At 39.8% G+C, this 18,366-nt stretch overlaps 1 protein-coding gene across 2 annotated transcripts in view; it reads right to left on the bottom strand.

Annotated features, from left to right (window-relative positions):
* LOC100869964 (protein kinase C-binding protein NELL1) overlaps positions 1–18,366 on the bottom strand; it is a 77,531-nt gene that overhangs the window by 59,052 nt on the left and 113 nt on the right. Inside the window, exons 2-5 of one of the 2 annotated variants that reach the window (XM_086902942.1) lie at positions 18,055–18,307; positions 17,347–17,964; positions 16,429–17,212; positions 13,648–16,259 (exon numbers count right to left, since the gene is read on the bottom strand). In XM_086902942.1, coding sequence (XP_086759068.1) covers positions 13,648–13,942 — 295 coding nt within the window. In that variant the 5' untranslated portion in view covers positions 13,943–16,259; positions 16,429–17,212; positions 17,347–17,964; positions 18,055–18,307. Of the gene's footprint in view, positions 1–13,647; positions 16,260–16,428; positions 17,213–17,346; positions 17,965–18,054; positions 18,308–18,366 lie in introns of those variants that run through there. The other variant, XM_086902943.1, reaches the window with a different exon arrangement.

The following is an 18,366-nucleotide window of genomic DNA, read 5'->3' as shown; positions in this document are numbered from 1 at the left end:
TGGGGGCAGCAGGTCACTCGACTTTAGCTACACCTCGCCTATGCAATTCCTTTCTAACTCCAATATTGTTAATGAGGAGGAAGAGGAGAGAGAAAGCGTGCAGAAATTCGACTCGATCTCGAGTTCACATCGAATCATGAAGATTATGAGATTTCTCTTTTCTCCAAAATCGATAAAAAAATGATAATTAATAAAAGATTTCATTCTGAATTTTTCTCACAATAACGATGTGATGGATATTGAGTATTACGTAATACACGTATTCGTAATGAGAGTAAGATTCTGATAGGAATTTTAAAAATATTATTATCAGAGATATAACTCTTTTTACTTAATATATTCCATGTATCGAAATTAATGATTCATTATTAATAATTAATTTTCATTATTAGGAAAACTATCAAAGATTCGATCGCAAAGATTCTGATAGGAATTTTAAAGATATTATTATTAGAGATATAACTCGTTTTACTTAAAATATCAAAAGATTCGATCACAAAGATTAATCGATCCTCGGCTGCAACGAGTCTGACTGGGCATCGTGAAAAGAATAAAACAGATTAAAATTAGCCTGAAAAATCTCCTGTTACGTTATCCACGATCCCCCCCCCCTAAATCCACCTGATTCAATCAGGTGAAAAGAAAAACTCGGTCTCTGTGAACGAATGAAGCCTCGATCAAAGTTGACGAGATGAAGACACGAGATCAACGTGTGCGGCGGACGATTGCCCCTCGATTGAAAAGAAAAAAAAAATAAAAGGAGGTGGCGAACTTTGGTGGCCGTCGAAAAATCGACGCAGACACGCACAATCGACCTTTGTCCCGTGACCCCCTCCCCCCGTATATATATATATACGTCCTCGCCTGGATGTCATATTACTTATTGATACCGGAGGAATCCGGTGGAACGGCCGTGACGGTGCTCTTAAATGGAAGTAATATTGGCCCCTCGATTTGGCACCAGATCAAACGTTCAGCCTGGCGGTGAATCAAGCCTCTTTTTTTTTTTCGTACGTGTGTTGCCGCACGTTTTGAATTCGAATTCCCGGTTGATGATGTCACACGTCATCTCGCGTTTCTATATTGGCAATTTCGCCAGCCCGTGAGAACATCCGTTGGCCCCGTTGCGTTCTCGCGCCCCCTGAGAAGAAGCATTCGAAAGCCAAGAGGCTATATCTCCGATTGATCCGATTTGATGTTTAGAATTCGTCGATCAGAAATCAATTGATCGGTTCGAGGAAGGCCGGTTTGAAATTGACTTTTGATTTTTTTTTTTCTCGAATATTTATAATAATATCGAATCTTTGTTGTGAAGATCGAGGACTGAGTTAATTTCAAACTTAAATTAAATCTCACGATTAATGCACGAACGATACAGATCGAGGATATTCGATTCGATTTGAAAACGGTGATCAGCAAAGGTTGTTGGTTTTGTGAAGAAAAAAAGGATAAAGATTTCGACCACGCCTCGTGATCGGAAGAATATGAATTTGTCGAACAGGGGAACTTGTATACGCTCCTTTCCTAATTACGATTTCTTCTCATCGAGAAACTTTGGCATGGAGAAAAATTAAGAGAAAATTATATGGATGAGGATAAAAGTCATCGAGGATGAAGAGAAATTTATCGGTGAAACGATTCTCTCTCCCTAAAGTAAAGAATATAAGAATCCTCCCTCGAGTGATTCATCCAGTGGAAAAGTCTTTGCATCAAGCTCAAAGTTTTCGAAAAACAAGTGTCATCCCTCGTTCCTTCGTTTTATCACCAAATTTTAATTTCAAATCAAGATCCTTAAGATCGTTGATAATACAGCGCAAAGAGAAAAGTAAGAACGAACAAAGTAAGAAAAATAAAGAGGAAAGTTAGGGAAAACAGGAAGGATCGTTCAAATAAATGACGCCCCATTTACGTAGATTCTTTTCCAAGAAACGAGTATTGTACGGCGTAATCGGAAGGGCATTGACTTCGTCGAGCTTGCAAATCGCTTCCGAGGTTGTAAATCGACCGTGTGATATCACGTTTCGCAACCCGTGACTCGGCGGCCAGCTCTTGCCCTCCAAGGGATGAAATAGCGGGGCATGTGGAATCAATTGCTTCACCTTAGTTTCAATTGCAACCGATTTTACCAATTAATCGGCTGAGAATGAAATTTATCAAAGTTTAGGGTAATTGTTTGACGACAAATAAAGGAAAAAGCATAAAATACGTTCACAATTATCGACGATCAAACTCTGTTAAATTGTATCTGACATATTGTGGATAAGCGTAAAGCGTTGATAGATAAACTGAAAACGATTAAAGAAAAAATCGAATAAAATTAATATAATGTGCTGTATTTCGTTTTCAGTCGAATCGACAAAGGAGTGAAATAAGCGCTTTTCGCTGCTCCGTTTTCGGATTAGGAAAAAGCGATGGGTCACGTGACACATCGACTTCTCTGGCCGAGAAAACCTTAATTCCATTGTGCTATAAAAGAAACTCAAAGCGTCATCGTCGATCGATACTCAGCCCAAGCTTCAATGATTGTTATTATTATTATTATTATCAATGGAGAATCGAAATTACTAAAATTATTCGATAGAAATAATTCTATCGATCGTCAAATCAAAATATCATTGACATCGAACGATTATATTCGTAGATTTCCTTTTTATTTCTGGAACACGTTTTTGGAAAATCAATTTTCCAAAAGAGGTCGAAAGAAACGTAAAAGTGTAGACAGAATAATTTGATAGCTATAATATTATCATCTTACATATCCTAGTCCCAACAATAACTTCGATTTCAGGTATTTATCTTTAAATTTATTAAAACAGATCAGAGAAATTCGACAAACAACGTTTCATTTTTCCTTTCTCTTTTTTCCTCCCCCTCCATATAATTCCAATGAATTTAATTCCATTTTCATTCGAGCCGAGGCATATTTGAATTGCGACAAAGTTATCGTCAGCGGAGGGGTGGCAATAACGCGACTGTTTGTCGAATAAGGGTTGTGTAACGAGCAACGAGCTTTCAGTCGAACGTATATCCGTTCGTTTTACTCTTTCCTTCCCTCTCCGTTTCTTCTTCTGTTTGCACACCCTTAATGCACTTAGCGAACGCGAAGACACGTACATTTATAACTGTTCTATGCGGCGCCATTTGAATGGGCACGAAGAAGAAGAAGAAGAAATAGGAACGAAACTCGCTTGTTATTTACGATTAGGGCCACGTTCTTTCACAACTCGTTCACCCATCATAGTTTTCCGAGGTGAACGAGATGATTGGATTAAATACTTCCCCGAGATAACGTTCGATCGTATCGTTTTTCCTTTTTTTTTTTTTTTTTTTTACAAATATTCAAAGGAAGCAAAGGAAAATAGAAATATCGAAATTTATATTTAAAATTTATATACACAACATTTTTTTAATTACTAAAAAATTATAGAATGATAGAAATTTTCTTTTTCTTTTTTTTCTTTATAAAAATTTGAAAATTTGAAATTTCTTCACCCTCGAAATCACTAAAAATCAAATTATTTTGGATTCAAACTCACTACTCGAAAATCTCGAATAATAATTACCTGTATAAAGACAGATAGAGAAGAGGTAAAAATGAAAAGCGTTCGTCATTCGCCTCCCCCATTTCCCTTAAACCTCCTCCCTTAAGAAAAGAAAACCTTCAATTTAACCAGGCAATATTGCTCCCATTAATTTCACCAGTGTCCCTCGACAAACAACAATAACCCAAGCACCGTTCACAAACTACCCCCTCCCCTATTTCACGTTCCTCGCAATTTCTCTTCAATTGCTACTTACTCTCTCTCTCTCTTGCTCTCTCTCATTGGTGTAGCAATTTTCCATTCCATTCCACCACGTGTGTGGCAAGGAAGGAGTCGTTTTTCAATTGTAGCGCGCGATAATCGAGAGGTTGGTCGGGTTCCTCGAGCGGTAATCCAGAGGGTTGAGAAGGAAGGAAGAAGACGAGCGCGATATTAGCAATGGGGGAGAGAAGCAAAGCGTAAGAAAGAAGCGTAACGCCTGGCAAAGTCAACGCCCTGGCGTGTGTTATGCAACCCCTCGCGTCGAACCGCCACCCCCGCCGCCCCCGCCACCATCAACTTTAGCTTAGGCGCGATCGCGTGGCCAACCCGAGTAATCCTCCAACACCTCGAAATTCTTGGAAAAAATGCGTTCATCCGACTTAGAATCTTCCTCCTTTTTCTCGCAACGCAACTGCGATTATGCAACTTCGAAGATTTCTGTGATGTGGTAAGTTGATACGAGTTTTTCTTTCTTTACAAAGAGAAACAGTCGAAGCTGAGGAAAGTTTTCGATAGTTTTAGTATAGTTTGCGAATAATTTTGATATAGTTTAGTTTAGAAATTGTGAAATTGTGATTTGCTGTGACTTTTGAGGGTGGTCTTTTTTTTTTAGAGATTGGCTATGGAAATTTGTAAGAATTACTTTACACGTGATAATTCGTTTGCAATGAGAATAAATTTCCCAATTAAGCAAGATCAAACTATAATAGATTATTCAGATTACAAAACTCTGCTCAAAATCTATTTTTCCATTTCAATGCATCCCTCTATTCACACAAAACTCTATGAAACTGTAATTTATAATGTTTTTTTTTACAGATTGGCTATGGAAATTACTTTACATATAATAATTCGTTATAATAAATTTCCTAATTAAATAAGATCAAACTATAAGATTATTCAGATTACAAAACTCTGCTCAAAATCTATTTTTCCATTTCAATGCATCCCTCTATTCACACAAAACTCTATGAAACTGTAATTTATAATGTTTTTTTTTACAGATTGGCTATGGAAATTACTTTACATATAATAATTCGTTGTAATAAATTTCCTAATTAAATAAGATCAAACTATAAGATTATTCACACAAAACTCTATGAAACTGTAATTTATAATGTTTTTTTTTTTTTTAGAGATTGGAAATTTGTAAAAATTACTTTACATGTAATAATTCGTTAGAATAAATTTCTGTAATTTATAACGTTTTAATATCCATCCCACCACACTTCGAAAATCCGCTAACCCTCTGCCCGAACGACAAATCGTTCCATCTCTGATCCGTCGTCAAACGCACACATTTCGAGCGCAAACATTCACCTTCATCCCCCTGGAAATCATCCCCCTCCGCCATACACACTACTCGAAAACTCGCTGACTTTTCACCGGTCGACGCCATAAATCTCCATCTGAATCGTGTCCCGAATTTAATTATCCCGAAAGGAATGCCTTTCCACCCCAATTGTCCACCGCACGACTTATCCACGCCATATCTCTCGATAGCCTAATTAGCCAGTGATTCACGTTATTAATTAAATGTGTCCCGCGTTTTATCGATTAAACGAATTGGAGAGGCGAGAGTGGCAAAAGAAACGCAAGAAAATAGGCGATTTTACGTACGTGGAAGAGCGAGCGTTTATGGTGCGCGACCGGTATATGACAGCTGCTGTCACGGATCGTGCCTCGTATCTACGATTTTGCCACGAGAGAACCTTGCTGAAATTCTCCACTTCGGATTGATTTCATTATGGAGGAGTGATGAGAAGAATGGACATGTTGTGTGTACGTGAATTCTGTTGGGATAAGTTTATAATGATAATTTTTAACTGTTAACGAAATTTTTAATGATGGCGTTGTATTATAGCATAGCTTCGTGGAAAATAGAAAAATTTTATAATCAAACGTTGCTTAATTTGATTTAAGAATTTCTTTTTCCTACTTATGTAAGAAAGGTTTTATTTGATTGTAGATAAGATAGAAAAGAATATGGAAAATTTAATAAAAGAAAGGGAAAAATCGAAAAAGATTCACGAAGAATTAGTCAAATACGATTGAAAATTTATTTAATTTACGGCACGATCAAAAATGTGCAATTCGACGTCTCGTCAACGGCACAGACAGTCGCGTTTCCATTTCGAGGCCACGTAAAACCTACGATTCGGCTGGTAGAATTTGGGTCACTGTCTTTTGTACGGGCGGTAAAGGGTTGCCCTTTATTATTTTGAAACCAGTCCAGAGGGAACCTGAGCGGCGCGACAATGGAAGAAGAATCGTGTCCCTTTCGAATGGAGTGAAAACCGCGATGACAGGTACGATAATGCCTCTTTCAGAGAAAGTGGTGTACCCTTTCCTCCGCAAAAGTTACGCGCTTTTATCCTCTCTGCGCGGGGATCCCTCGACGCGCAGGAATTTTCGTCTTTTAGCTTGGCGAATCGCTTACGAATCGACTCTTCGATCGTAAGTCGACACATTTTCACTCGAGAAAATCGATAAAAGGCTTAATCGATAGTTGGGAAATTATGAATCGAAAAAAATAATTTCTTTTTTTTTTTTTTACACAATTTTTCCTTAAAAAGATGTCATTTTTACTTATCAATGAAAGTATATATATATATATATATATATATCACACTCATGTCGAATGTTTCTAAAAGTGCTGATAATAAATAAGCTGAAAGATAAGCTTAAGCGGACCTAATGTAATTTGAAATGACGTCTGCTGACACAGTAATTGAAACGTAGACTACTACTATCTAGATTGACTTGATTATACAACAAAAATTTGTTCATTTCGCTGTAACTCGAACACTCGAAATCTTCGCGTGTGCAAATATTAATTCGCATTCCCTTCCATTTTTATTCCTCCGATCAATTTTCTATATTATCTTTTGAATAATTATTTCTCGATTAATTTGTAAGAAGATTAAAAAAAAATAAAAAATTCATAAACACGAAATGGAACAATCGATTTATAAATCAAGAGGATGCTAATTTGTGAGAGAGAGAGAGAGAGAGAAAATTATCCCGTTAGAAGGAATAGTGGGAAATTGTGGCGTGGGAAGTTTCCTGGTTTCGAGGCGTGTGTGTTTCGAGATTGTGTGAGTGGAGGGGTCGAAAGAGAATGAGGAAGCACAGCAACCTCGAAAAAAAAACAGTTCAAAACAGTATTTCACCACCATCTTGATATCCAAACGGTCTAACCGCCATGCTGCTTGCATGCAACTAAGATTTTTATCTCTCCATGAATGAAACAATTTTCAAAACAGAGATCAGAGGAACATTTTAAATTTATGCACGAAAATTATGCAGTTGAATTCCATCTCTTAAAAATTCTTGAAAACGGATATTTCGAGTTGGAAGACAAATTATTTCGAGCGAGGAATTGGATTTCTTTTTTTTTTTTTTTTCTTTTTTTCTTTTATCAAAAACAAATTACGTCTGAGGTTAAAATGCTGTAAATTTTCAAGAAGGGTGTAATTAGTTTATCAAACGTCCTAGAACCGTAATTACCAGTAGAATTATACAGTAATTGCGTCGATTATCGCCGAGGCAATTGAGGACAAATCCATTCGGATAAGCGGTTCTTCGAATAATCGATGGGCAAGAATCGAATTCGTCGATATTCCTTGAGTGAAACAATTATAATAAATTCACATATACGAACGTTTATTACGTACTCGATAAGAAAAATAAATCAATTATTTTTAACGTTCCAAAATGCAAAAAGTATTATTCTAAAATTAAATACCAAAAAAAAAAAAAAAAAAAAAGAAACGTTTAAAAACGTTTCTTATCAATTCAAAATTAATTTCTCACACAGCTCTAGATCCTTCAAATTATCATTTCTAAACTATATATATCAATCGTGAATATATATATATATATATAAAACATTGTTGTTGTACAACGATTCTACGTAGTATCCACGTGAAATTAAGGCTTATTCACACTTCGAGCTCATATCTAATCGTGCCTATTATTGCCGGTTGAATTATGCTTTCGGTTTATTGTGCATGGAAGCGAACGGAAGCGTACAATGATCACACTGTGAATGTAGAAACCCATTACAATAAAGACCGGTCCCATCGGCCTGGTGTCTGGCGCCTAGGCTCACAAAGACCGCCCTTAAGATTGTCGCAAAGAGTTCAAGAACAAGGGACATTTGTCGGTTGTCATGGACACTTAACGACGCGGATCATGATCGCGATCCACTTATTTGAATAATATATCGATCGTGATAATTCGAGAAAAACATTGATTTATGTATACCTAACCGTTTCACCATCACCCTCGTGACACTAATGGCGTGTATTTCCTCATCAGGGGCGTGTATATAATTATTTAAAAAAAAAAAAATAACCGCGAGGAAATGTTCTTTTCACTCGCGTTGGATTTATTTCTTTTTCCTTTTTTTTTTTTTTTGGAAATGTCGAATGTTCGATATAAAAATATCGTTTTATTATTATATATATAATTTGTAAAAGAGACGATCGATTTGGGAAAATAATTTTGGAAAGCTTTCTAAATTTTTTTTCGTAATTTGCTCAGAAAAATTTTAAATAATAACAATTTGATATAGATTTCGGAAAAAATCTAGGATAATAATTGGAAATTTTTCGGTTGATTTTTAGGCAGGAACGAGGCAGGAACGGTTTTCAGAATGATGGATGCAAAATAACCACGAACATGAAACATTTCGAAAAAGAGAGAGACGGAATCGGAGGGCGTCGAAACCATTTTATTCTAGCGGGATAATTACGTGTTTCAATCTTTGACTCTCTTTGATTCTCTCGATGTTATTAATATCGCAACGAAAAATATGAAAGTTGAGGGAAACTAATCTTTTCGAGACACGTGGACACGTAAACATAAAATTTATTACACAAGGAACACTTTGTTCGTGCAATTATTTTCATGCAAAATGTTTATATAATTATATATTTTTTGCTGTATCGATTGATTAAAAAATATATCTTCATTACACGTCCACTCACGAAAGAATAAATAAGAGTATGCACCTCTTGACATCATTTTATGCGAAACACTTACGAGCAATAATAATATCGAGGAAATCGATATATCAAAAAGTGTGACGTCCTGTGTACGAGAAATTCGTTCGATCCGAAGGATAATTTCGATATTCTATTTCGATAAAATTTATATACGCAGGTATAAGCGGCCTTGACAATCGAGAACTTAGCCGAGAACGGCCGTCTAAAAATTAAATCATTGCCAACTATTCGTCACCATTCACAATAAACGTATCATTCTAGGAAACTTTGATCTATAATAACTTCAACCTCGATTCCCCTACGTTATTAATTTATAACCCAATGTTTCTTAGAACACAACTTAATAAAATGGCATTATAATATCTATCTCTTGGCAACACGTTCATCACGTCGAATTCGAAAACATCCCTTCGCAAATAAGGAAATTCATAATTAATCCCCTGTGATGCGAAATTTCTCATTAAATTTCAAACGTTTTCTTTTTTTCCTTTTCAACGACAAGAGAAAATAATGTTAGAGACATCGATAAATAAACCGCAAATCTAAATACGAAAATAATGTATAAAATTTAAAACAAATTTCACGAAACGTTATATAAAAAAAGTAAACCGAATCGAGTTTTAAACCTTTCCCTATCATTTAACAATAAAAAAAGAACTTTCAATATGAATTAACGCTTGAGCTTAAAAAGTTACACGTTCATTATTGAAGAGGTACGCACGGGTATCGATCTATCGTCGAAGGGTATCTAATTTACGATAAAGTAAAATCGGGAAACCGGGCTCGTGTCTCGTAAGACAGGGGGAACAGTGATGGTCTCTGACTCACCCTCGGTGAGAAAGAATTACGAGCGTCGAATGTTCCACCTCTCATACAAGTCCCCGGTTTTTCTTAGAAGTCCACATTTACACCGCGTTTGTCTCGTGGGATCTCGCAAGGAAGCGACTCCTGACTTATATATCAGGATACCTCGATCGCATAACGGATATCGAACGGAGGATCCATCATCTGTTTATGGACGATTTTAATCGAACATCTTTCTTTGCTTAAATTGTTAAGACTAGGTAATTACTCGTTCACTTTTTATTTGTGAAATTGTGTCGCGTCAATAGAAGCAGATATATAAATAAATTACTTATTATATATTTAATATAATTCATATTATAATGTTAATATAGTATTTCTTTTTAACCTTGTGATGATCGAACATGAATAAATCATGGATAAGATAACAATCGAGAAATTACAAATTCCATTGCTGTAGATTCTATCGCCATAGAAAATAATTAATTCAACTTGAATAGAACGTCGAGTTATCCTCGAGCGACACAACAATTAGTTAGTTTAATTTTTAATTTCAATTTAATTTCTTCGCTGAAGAATCCATCGAAGGTATATATATAGAAATAATTTTCTAAACACTCTGTAACAATATACACTTCATTTTATCCACGAAAGAAGATAAGATACAATTGTACTTTCGAAAAATTTCAAAATTTCACCACTCGCACCAAACAGAGAGGAAAAACACCCTTCGTTCCAATTAGACCGAACCCCCTCCAAAGCTTCGCAAACCTCGCACGCTACAGCGGTGGCTATCGATCAGGGGCCCGTCCAAAAAATGATGCATTACGTAAAACCTCTCTCTCGATATCCTCTTCTCCCTAAATCTCGCAATTTTCACTCGATCAGTTTCTCTCCCATTATCGTTCCAACACACTCGAATCTAACTGGCTCGCTCGCTCGCTCTCTCGATCGTCGAAGAAACGAGCAAAAATTTATCGCAGCCAGGTGACGGTGGGGAACGACGGTTGAAACGACGCAGAAAATCTATTATATCCGTTTCTCGGCGATCGTGTACCGCGACGGGAGAAGGAGAGCGATAGATTGCTCCTCTCTACGATATCTAAATTTAAGAAGTGGCACCACCAACGTTTCCTTAGATACGACTCGTCTCTTTGGACCACGCGTCGCGCTTCCCTCTAAATCGTGGAAAAACGATAATGTAGGGTGAGTAGCGCGATCAATCAATGATACCTATAAAAAAAATAAATCGAAAAATAAAAGAACGATATTATTTTTCGTATTTTTAATTCCTCTTTCTTTCCAAAAAAAATTAAAAAAAAAAAATTGTACTTTCGCCCGCGAAATTTATACCTTCGAGCAGAACCACTCCTCGATATCTATACCTTCAGCCCCTGTTAATCATCGAATAAAAAAAGGACGACGGAGATAGGCCAACCAGAGGAAGAAGAAGGAAATGACGAAGAAGAGGATGGAGGGGAAAGTTACACACGGATGTTAGAAATAGACGAATGGAAGGAAGATGAGAACGGAGGGAAAGAGATGGCACCGCCACCAGGAGTAGCGGTATGCGAAAAAATACGCTGTTGGCACTTGGCTTCGAGCACGCCACGAGATAAATAGCGCGCGTGGGTGCGGCTCGCCGATGTCTACGTTTCCACCGGAACGAGTCAGCCACGGAAAAGAATGAGGAGGAACCCGAGGAAAAGGAAGCCAGTGCACGTATTCGGTACCGTACACTTTTCACGGGGAGAACAATGTGCCGCGTTCTTGCGTACATTCCAGGGTGCAACGATCCTAGGGTGTGATCCGTTTGAGAGGTTAAGATTTTCCACGAAAAATACGGTTTCGAATTCTCGAATATATCACGATAGTTGCGAATTTCCAACGACAATTTGGCGTTTTTATTGTAGAATCGCAAGTAGAATCGTAGATATTGTATGATCGTAAACCTGGAAATGTAAATCGAGCAGGATTGTGATACACGTTGTGCACTGGACCTAAATCCATGTATCCAAACGTGCCTCTGTTGGATGGTATTGATAGAATAGTTTGAATAAATAGTTGGAATGAAATTGATAAGAGAATTGGAAAGAAGAAAGGAGGCTTATTTATTACGACAATTATATATCGATTCAATTCACTTTTGTGAGAATTTGACGCTATGAGCACGTATATAATTTGAAATATATATATAATTTCAATTAAAAGAAAAAGATATCAAAACTATAAAGATCGAACCTCCACGTTTCGTTTCGTTTCGTTTGGTTTGTGACTGGAAATAAATGGCGAATAAGAATGGCGAACGATTCAGCTCATTCGATCCACGAATGGCAAAAACTGGGGAGTCCTAACGAATCTCGGTGCAACAGTTTCCTCGACACTGGATTTTGACGCAATGCGTCACATAGTTACTGTCACCACTTGACTATTCTCCGAAGAAAAAGTCGACCTAAAAAGCGCTGAATGCATATCTAGCTTCTGGCCCATCTGCCTTTTCCCTCTTTGTCTCCTTCCCTCCCTCTCTCTCCCTCTCTCTCTCTCTCTCTTAATTAATCTCTCTTAATTTCTTCCGATTCTTTACGCGCATGACGAATGAGGCGAGATGAAAGGAAAAGAGGAAACAGAAGAAGGAGGAAGAGGGAGGAGAGAGAGAGAGAGAGAGAGAGAGAGAGAGAGAGAAAAGGACGAGGGAGGCGCGTAACGAATCGCGAAACAGAGCAGCAGCATTTTAATAATACACATATCTGCATGCTCTCGCGCGCGAGTGGACACGTTGCAGGCGCCAACATGCCGTGAATATTTCTCTTATTTTCCCGGCAGACAGGCCCGTGCTGTTTACTTTTCGTGTTTCAACCAGGCGGACAGCGTGCCTCGCGCTTTTCGACAAGCAGATTCGAGTTTAGCAAGTTCGATCTTTATCCTCGGTGTAACAAGATATCGATGTAATATGATATCCCGTGAATTCTTTGTTTGGCAAAAAAAAAATTTTGTCTCGCAATTAGAGAAAGGACGAAACGTTTCGAGGCTTCGTTCGAGTGAAAAGTTTTTCGAATAATTTGAACGATGAATTATTACGAATATAATGACGATGGAATTTTTCGCTCGAGCGAGTTAATTTTTTTTATCGATTTTTCGTATTTATCCGAATTGTTTGAAGAAAATGTCTCGGATGGATATATCTGAGAGAATTGAACGTGACTCGTTTAAAAGGGTGTTCCATTGCGAGTGAATCAAACGCGAGTTTATAAGTTTTACATCTTTAATTGCTTCCTTAATTATTAATATTAAAAAGCAAACGCATACATCAATTAATAATTTATGTTTTTTTTTTATCGTTTCAAGTAAAAATGAATTATTCGAAAATCAAATTACATGATTGATTTTGATATTCAACGGACTCAAATGTTTCGAAATGAATAGACGTTTAAGACGATAAGAAAATTGTGATAAATAAAATGCGATATTTTTAATCGATCTAAGAAAAGATTCATTCTTTTTCCGTTCATTTTCTAAAGAAATTTTCATCGCTATCCTGTTACATAACCACCGTATAATTTCCACGCGAAATCTACTTTTTATATTATAAAATTGAAAAACGAAACGGACTTCATCACATTGAATTCAAATGATCAAAGATAAAACCAAATATAAATTAAATATAAAAACGTCTACTACTATTTTAAAAAAAAAAAGAAACATTCTTTCACAACATCTAACGTGTAATTTGCATCCGTACGGATACCATACACGTGCCATAAAAAGATCATCTCGAGCGCAAAACAGTTGTTGAAAAGCGTTAATATCGAGATGGTTCGCGAGCGTTTGGTGGGGCAGCGGCCTTGAGTGGTGATTGATTCCGCAGAGGCTATAGCCCCGTTGATTCTACTCCACACCCTTCCAATCGACATTCTCCTCCTTTTCGTTCCAATTAATATACTAATCCACAAAACACGTCGCAGAGCAAATATACTTACTCCGTGCACGAATAAAATATCGGCAGAAACCCTTACGCTGAAGAAACTTACCAGGAGAGACGGCGAGTGCGAGGAAGGCAGCGGCAGTGGCGAGGAGCAGTATCCTGGCCGCGCCAGCCCGTCTTCTGCCCGGCCTTGGCGCGACGTGGCATCCATCCCCGTGTTCCCCGTGTCGCCTCGACTGCACATCGAGGACCACGTAAGCCGGCTCCTCGTCCGCCCGGTGGAGGAGCTCGTCCTCGTCGTCCGCGACGCGTCCACGCCGTCGTGGTGACCGCGGCTGCTCAACGTCGCTAACACTAGAGCTGCTGCCGACTCTGTGCTCGATTACCGGGCCGTGATACATGGCCTGCAGGAGCGACCGCGCCACCGGGTGCTGCACTCGTCAGCGTGTCCTCGTCGCAACGGCGACCGGGATTGCGGCTCCGCGACCACCTTCAGCGGCGTCCTTACCTACGACACCCAGCGATCTCGAGGATCCGCGGCTAAGAGGCATCACCACGACCTGGCTCGAGCCGAACCGATCACCACCACCACACCCGGCACCTGTCACCAACTTCTGTGATTCTTTCTTCTCCTTCCCCTTCCTCTTCCTCTTCCGGAAGAAATAATCGTTCTATCTAATAAACCTTCTTAACTTTCTTCTTCGTTGTTACTTCGTACGTTTGTAGAAGATTTACTTTACGTACGTGTACGTTTATACAGGTGGTTCGTACAGGTGAGATACGTCGGTCGATTTATCTGGCGATCTTTCATCTTTTCTTCGTCTCGTTCTTTTCTCCAGTCGTTTTGTATATATATATATATATACGCCCCCTCCGTTCACTTCGAAAACATCGCGGAAGGGAGGAAGGTTGTGTAAGCGAAAGGTTCCCGGCGGAAGTCACCCCGACGGAACTCGACTCGGTGAAGAGGAGGAACCGCGTGCGATCCGGCACTCCTACGGCGCGTTGACGTCGGAGGGAAGAAACCCTTTAAACGAAAGCGTACACGCTGTATTACCACGGCGTACGTGCACGAGTGTGCAGCCCCGCGTGCGTGTAAGGGAAAGGGTTCGTCGCACTCCTTCTCCCCTTTTCTTTTTCCTTTTCTCCCTCCCTGCCACGCACGAATCCTTACTCTAACACCGCGAAGAAAAATGTCCTCGCCATCGAGGAGCGAGCGAGTATCGTGAACACCTTGTCACCGACCACCTTTCTTCCTCTCCCTCTTCCTTCGTCGTATCCTGTTCCACGTCCTCCTAATCCTCACGCTCTTGGAACGACGCAGCGGCGACCGGCTGCGGCCCCAAGTCGTATGCCCAGCGCGCCTGGACACCACTACCGTCCGGCAGAAAGTGTCGACTGCCACGAGGTGGACACCTCTGCGAGCCTGTGCTGCCAGCGGCAGCAGCACCAGCGAGACAGCGGCGACGACGGCGGCAGCAGCGGCGGTAGGCAGCACCGGCGGTGCTGGTAGCAGTGGTGGTAGTAGCGGCACTGACAGCTGCAGCTGGTGGTGCACCGGCGCATCCGGCTGCACCACGCATTCGTGTACGAAACGTCCTAGACTACTTTCACACCACGTCCATGCCAAATCTTCCGCCCGTTCACTTCCTGATTTACAATACAAGATTAATAAGAAACGCGAGATTATACATACGTATATATATATTCTCCTCTATATACATATATATATATATATATATATATCCGTCGTTTAGTATTTCACGAAAAGTTCGAAAATTCGTTGTTCATTATCGGTGTGTGTGTGTGTATATATATATATATTTCGTAAACCGGCAGAGAAATAATAAAGAGAGGCGCGGTAGGATAGGATGGATCCGTCCTCGTGGACTCTTCGACGTGTACTGAACCTCGTGGACACGGGTCCCGCGTGTGTCGGTGCGGCAACGTCAGTGCCAGCCAGTGGTAGAGGCCAAGTCTGCTCGCGCTCTAAGCTGGGCTGGCAGCACGACGACGCGGTGGTCTCTGGTCGCGCGACTGCCAAGCGGTTGTTCGGCTACGTCCGTGGCGAGCTCGTGCGGCCCGCAACGCTCTCCGCCGCACGACTCGCGCGCAGCCGGCTGCTTTCGCGAGCGCGCTCTATACTCGCCTCCTCTCCGCCCCGCTGTGGGGGATAGGAGGGCAGAGCAGGACGGAGGTAGGAGAGGGCAGAGCCGCGGTGGTAGTTGGAAGGCTGGTGGACGGTGAGACGGAGCGTGTACTTTCGGGTTACAACAGCAGCGCCGCGACGCGCCACCACGTCGGGACGCCCCTCGATACCCCGCCGATGCCATCGGCCTGCCCCGAAATCGATGCCCCGCAACGCGACGTCTCGAAACCACCCCCCGACCTGTGCCATCAACGCTCCTATACTCTCCCCCCTCTCCTTTACTCCTTTCTCCCCGTTTCTTCTTTACTCTTCTTTCTCCTTCTCGTCCTTCTGGCTACGTGTGTGCCGGTTAAGCCTCTTTCGCTTTTTGGGCGGTGCTGCCGCTCTGTCAATCGATGTATCCTTTCTTTTCTATTACGTATACTGTCTTCTTTCATTTCATTATATTTCTCACGTTGTATCTTCTCCTTTTGTCTCCTTTTCTTTCTTCTTCGTATCCTTTTAAATTTCCATCTTTTGGGAGTGATCTTTTTTCGAACTCTCGCTCTCAAATGCAACGAGCGAGCAAACTGTCGAAACAATGAATTTTTAATCTTTGAATTGAAATGAAAAGCAAGATTTTATAAGATAAGAGTGAGGAACATTAAAGAGATTATAAAAATTATTTCGATTATTAATTGTATCTATTTTTTTTTTTTTTTTTTTTTTTTTATTTAGGGTAACACCGTGTTTGTTTACCGGGAGATGCATAGGTGCGATAATTTTGATCGTTTTATCGTATCTATCGGGGGTCGGCATCTTTCCTCCGTGGACGAACGGATACGTATTCTCTTTTTACAGCGGGCTGCATGAATGGTATACCATGAACGGCGGTGTCGTGTGACACGGATCGATCGCGGAAACTAATAGCTTGCATCGATGAGGGAATTGCACTGAAATTGGCGTTTTGTGAAATACGCTTGTTTCGAGAATGATCAATTATTCGAGCGAAATTCTTTTTCGACAACGAATGTCATTCATCGTTCTCGTTCTTAATCCTCTTCTATGCTCTTTATCGTCATTCTTTACTTAATAAAAGTACTTTTCTCTTGAAAAAGAATGAAACGATCGTTGGGATTCGCAAAAGTTTTAAATTGACTAGAAATCGATTATCATTAAATACAAATACTATTTCCGCTGTATCTCTTTAACGTTGCACTCATATACACATAATTGTATGTGTATTCAGATATAATATAATATTATTACTGCGGTGTAATATAATTCGTGGGCCGAAGTAAATGCGATCCATAAAAATTTATCGCAACTTTTTCTCCATTCTTCTTAAAGTTGGCACACGGCACCCAGAACACGTAAAACGCCCCTTTGTTGGATTACTCGACCGATATACATCCAAGTCTCTACAAAATGATTCCATCGGAATAAAATGAAGTAATCAACCGAATCGAGAGTACATACATATATATATATATAGGTCCTGAAACGTTGCGAGCATTATCAATCATCTCCTAGATTAGAGACTCTGAAAAAGAAAAAAATAACCCATTTCATCCATCACGAAGTACAAGATTAATACAAATCTTCGATACATAATGGCAATAAAATAGAATAACATCTCCGTCTGACGCAATCGAAAGCATATTGCATAATCCAAACCTGAAGACCAAAGAACTAGCCCAAAAAGACGTCCGCCACCACAACCAATTCCCCTTCCAATTCCCTATTTGTCCTAAATTAGGATGGTGAAAAAATTGAGAAACGCTTCCAGATCGCTCCACAATGGTATCAATAAACCATAGAGTCGCCAGTCGCCACGAGAGCCGTCTGTTCTCCCTCGAGATTTCCGTGGAAAGCGGGACACGCCGCGCGTTCCATCCTGAGTCGCCTTGGAGATGCTCCGAGCAGCCAGCCAGAGGAGTCAATAGACTCTACGTTGCGGCAGATGTACGTATCGATTTTGGAACGTTGATTCGCGCGTGTTCCAGAACGATACTGTTGCCCCCCATTGGACAGGGAGGCACGGGGAGATGTTGCATGGCGTCTCGTCGTACGGGATCGGTCGGAGTTGCGCTCCTTTTTCCATGAACGGCGACGTCCACGTCGGCAGCAGGCATGCGGGACGAGACAGGGGGTTTTGGGAGCACCTGGAGGCCATTGGGTGGCCGGCATTGCCCTCGCCAGGTGGTTGCAACTTGTTGTTGCGGCTCCCCGAAACCTTTGTGCCAATGTCTCTATGGTGTCGCAACATTCGCAGTATTTGACTTGTCCATTAAACTGTAGATTTGATTAACGTTTAATTGATTGACTTTTTGCCGATTTGTGTACATGATTTAATTTTGTATTTATTATTGCGTATTGGTGTACTTTAATTATGTATTGTTTATTTTTAGTAATCCATTATTACGCGTCCTTTTATCCTGAGAGAAAATCAAGAAGAGATGAAATTTCAATAAAGTACATAGGAAATTTCGGAAAATTTATTTTCAAAATAGTGAACTTTGAATTTTTAAATCCAGAAAATTAGCTTTAGCTATTCGAAGTCGAATATTGATGATATTTTCTTCTAGTGTTAATTATTTTTTATGCCCATTAGTAGTGCTATTAATTTTTATATATCCTAAAGAATTAAATTTCAATATTTAAAAAGATTAATCTCGATAATAAATTAAAAAGAGA

The sequence above is a fragment of the Apis florea genome, unplaced genomic scaffold (assembly GCF_048593485.1).
Source record: "Apis florea isolate Af1SG1 unplaced genomic scaffold, ASM4859348v1 contig_2274_pilon, whole genome shotgun sequence".
NCBI classification, from domain to species: Eukaryota; Metazoa; Arthropoda; class Insecta; order Hymenoptera; family Apidae; genus Apis; species Apis florea.
Note: the sequence above shows the minus strand (reverse complement) of the source record. Positions and strands in the feature narration are given on the sequence as shown.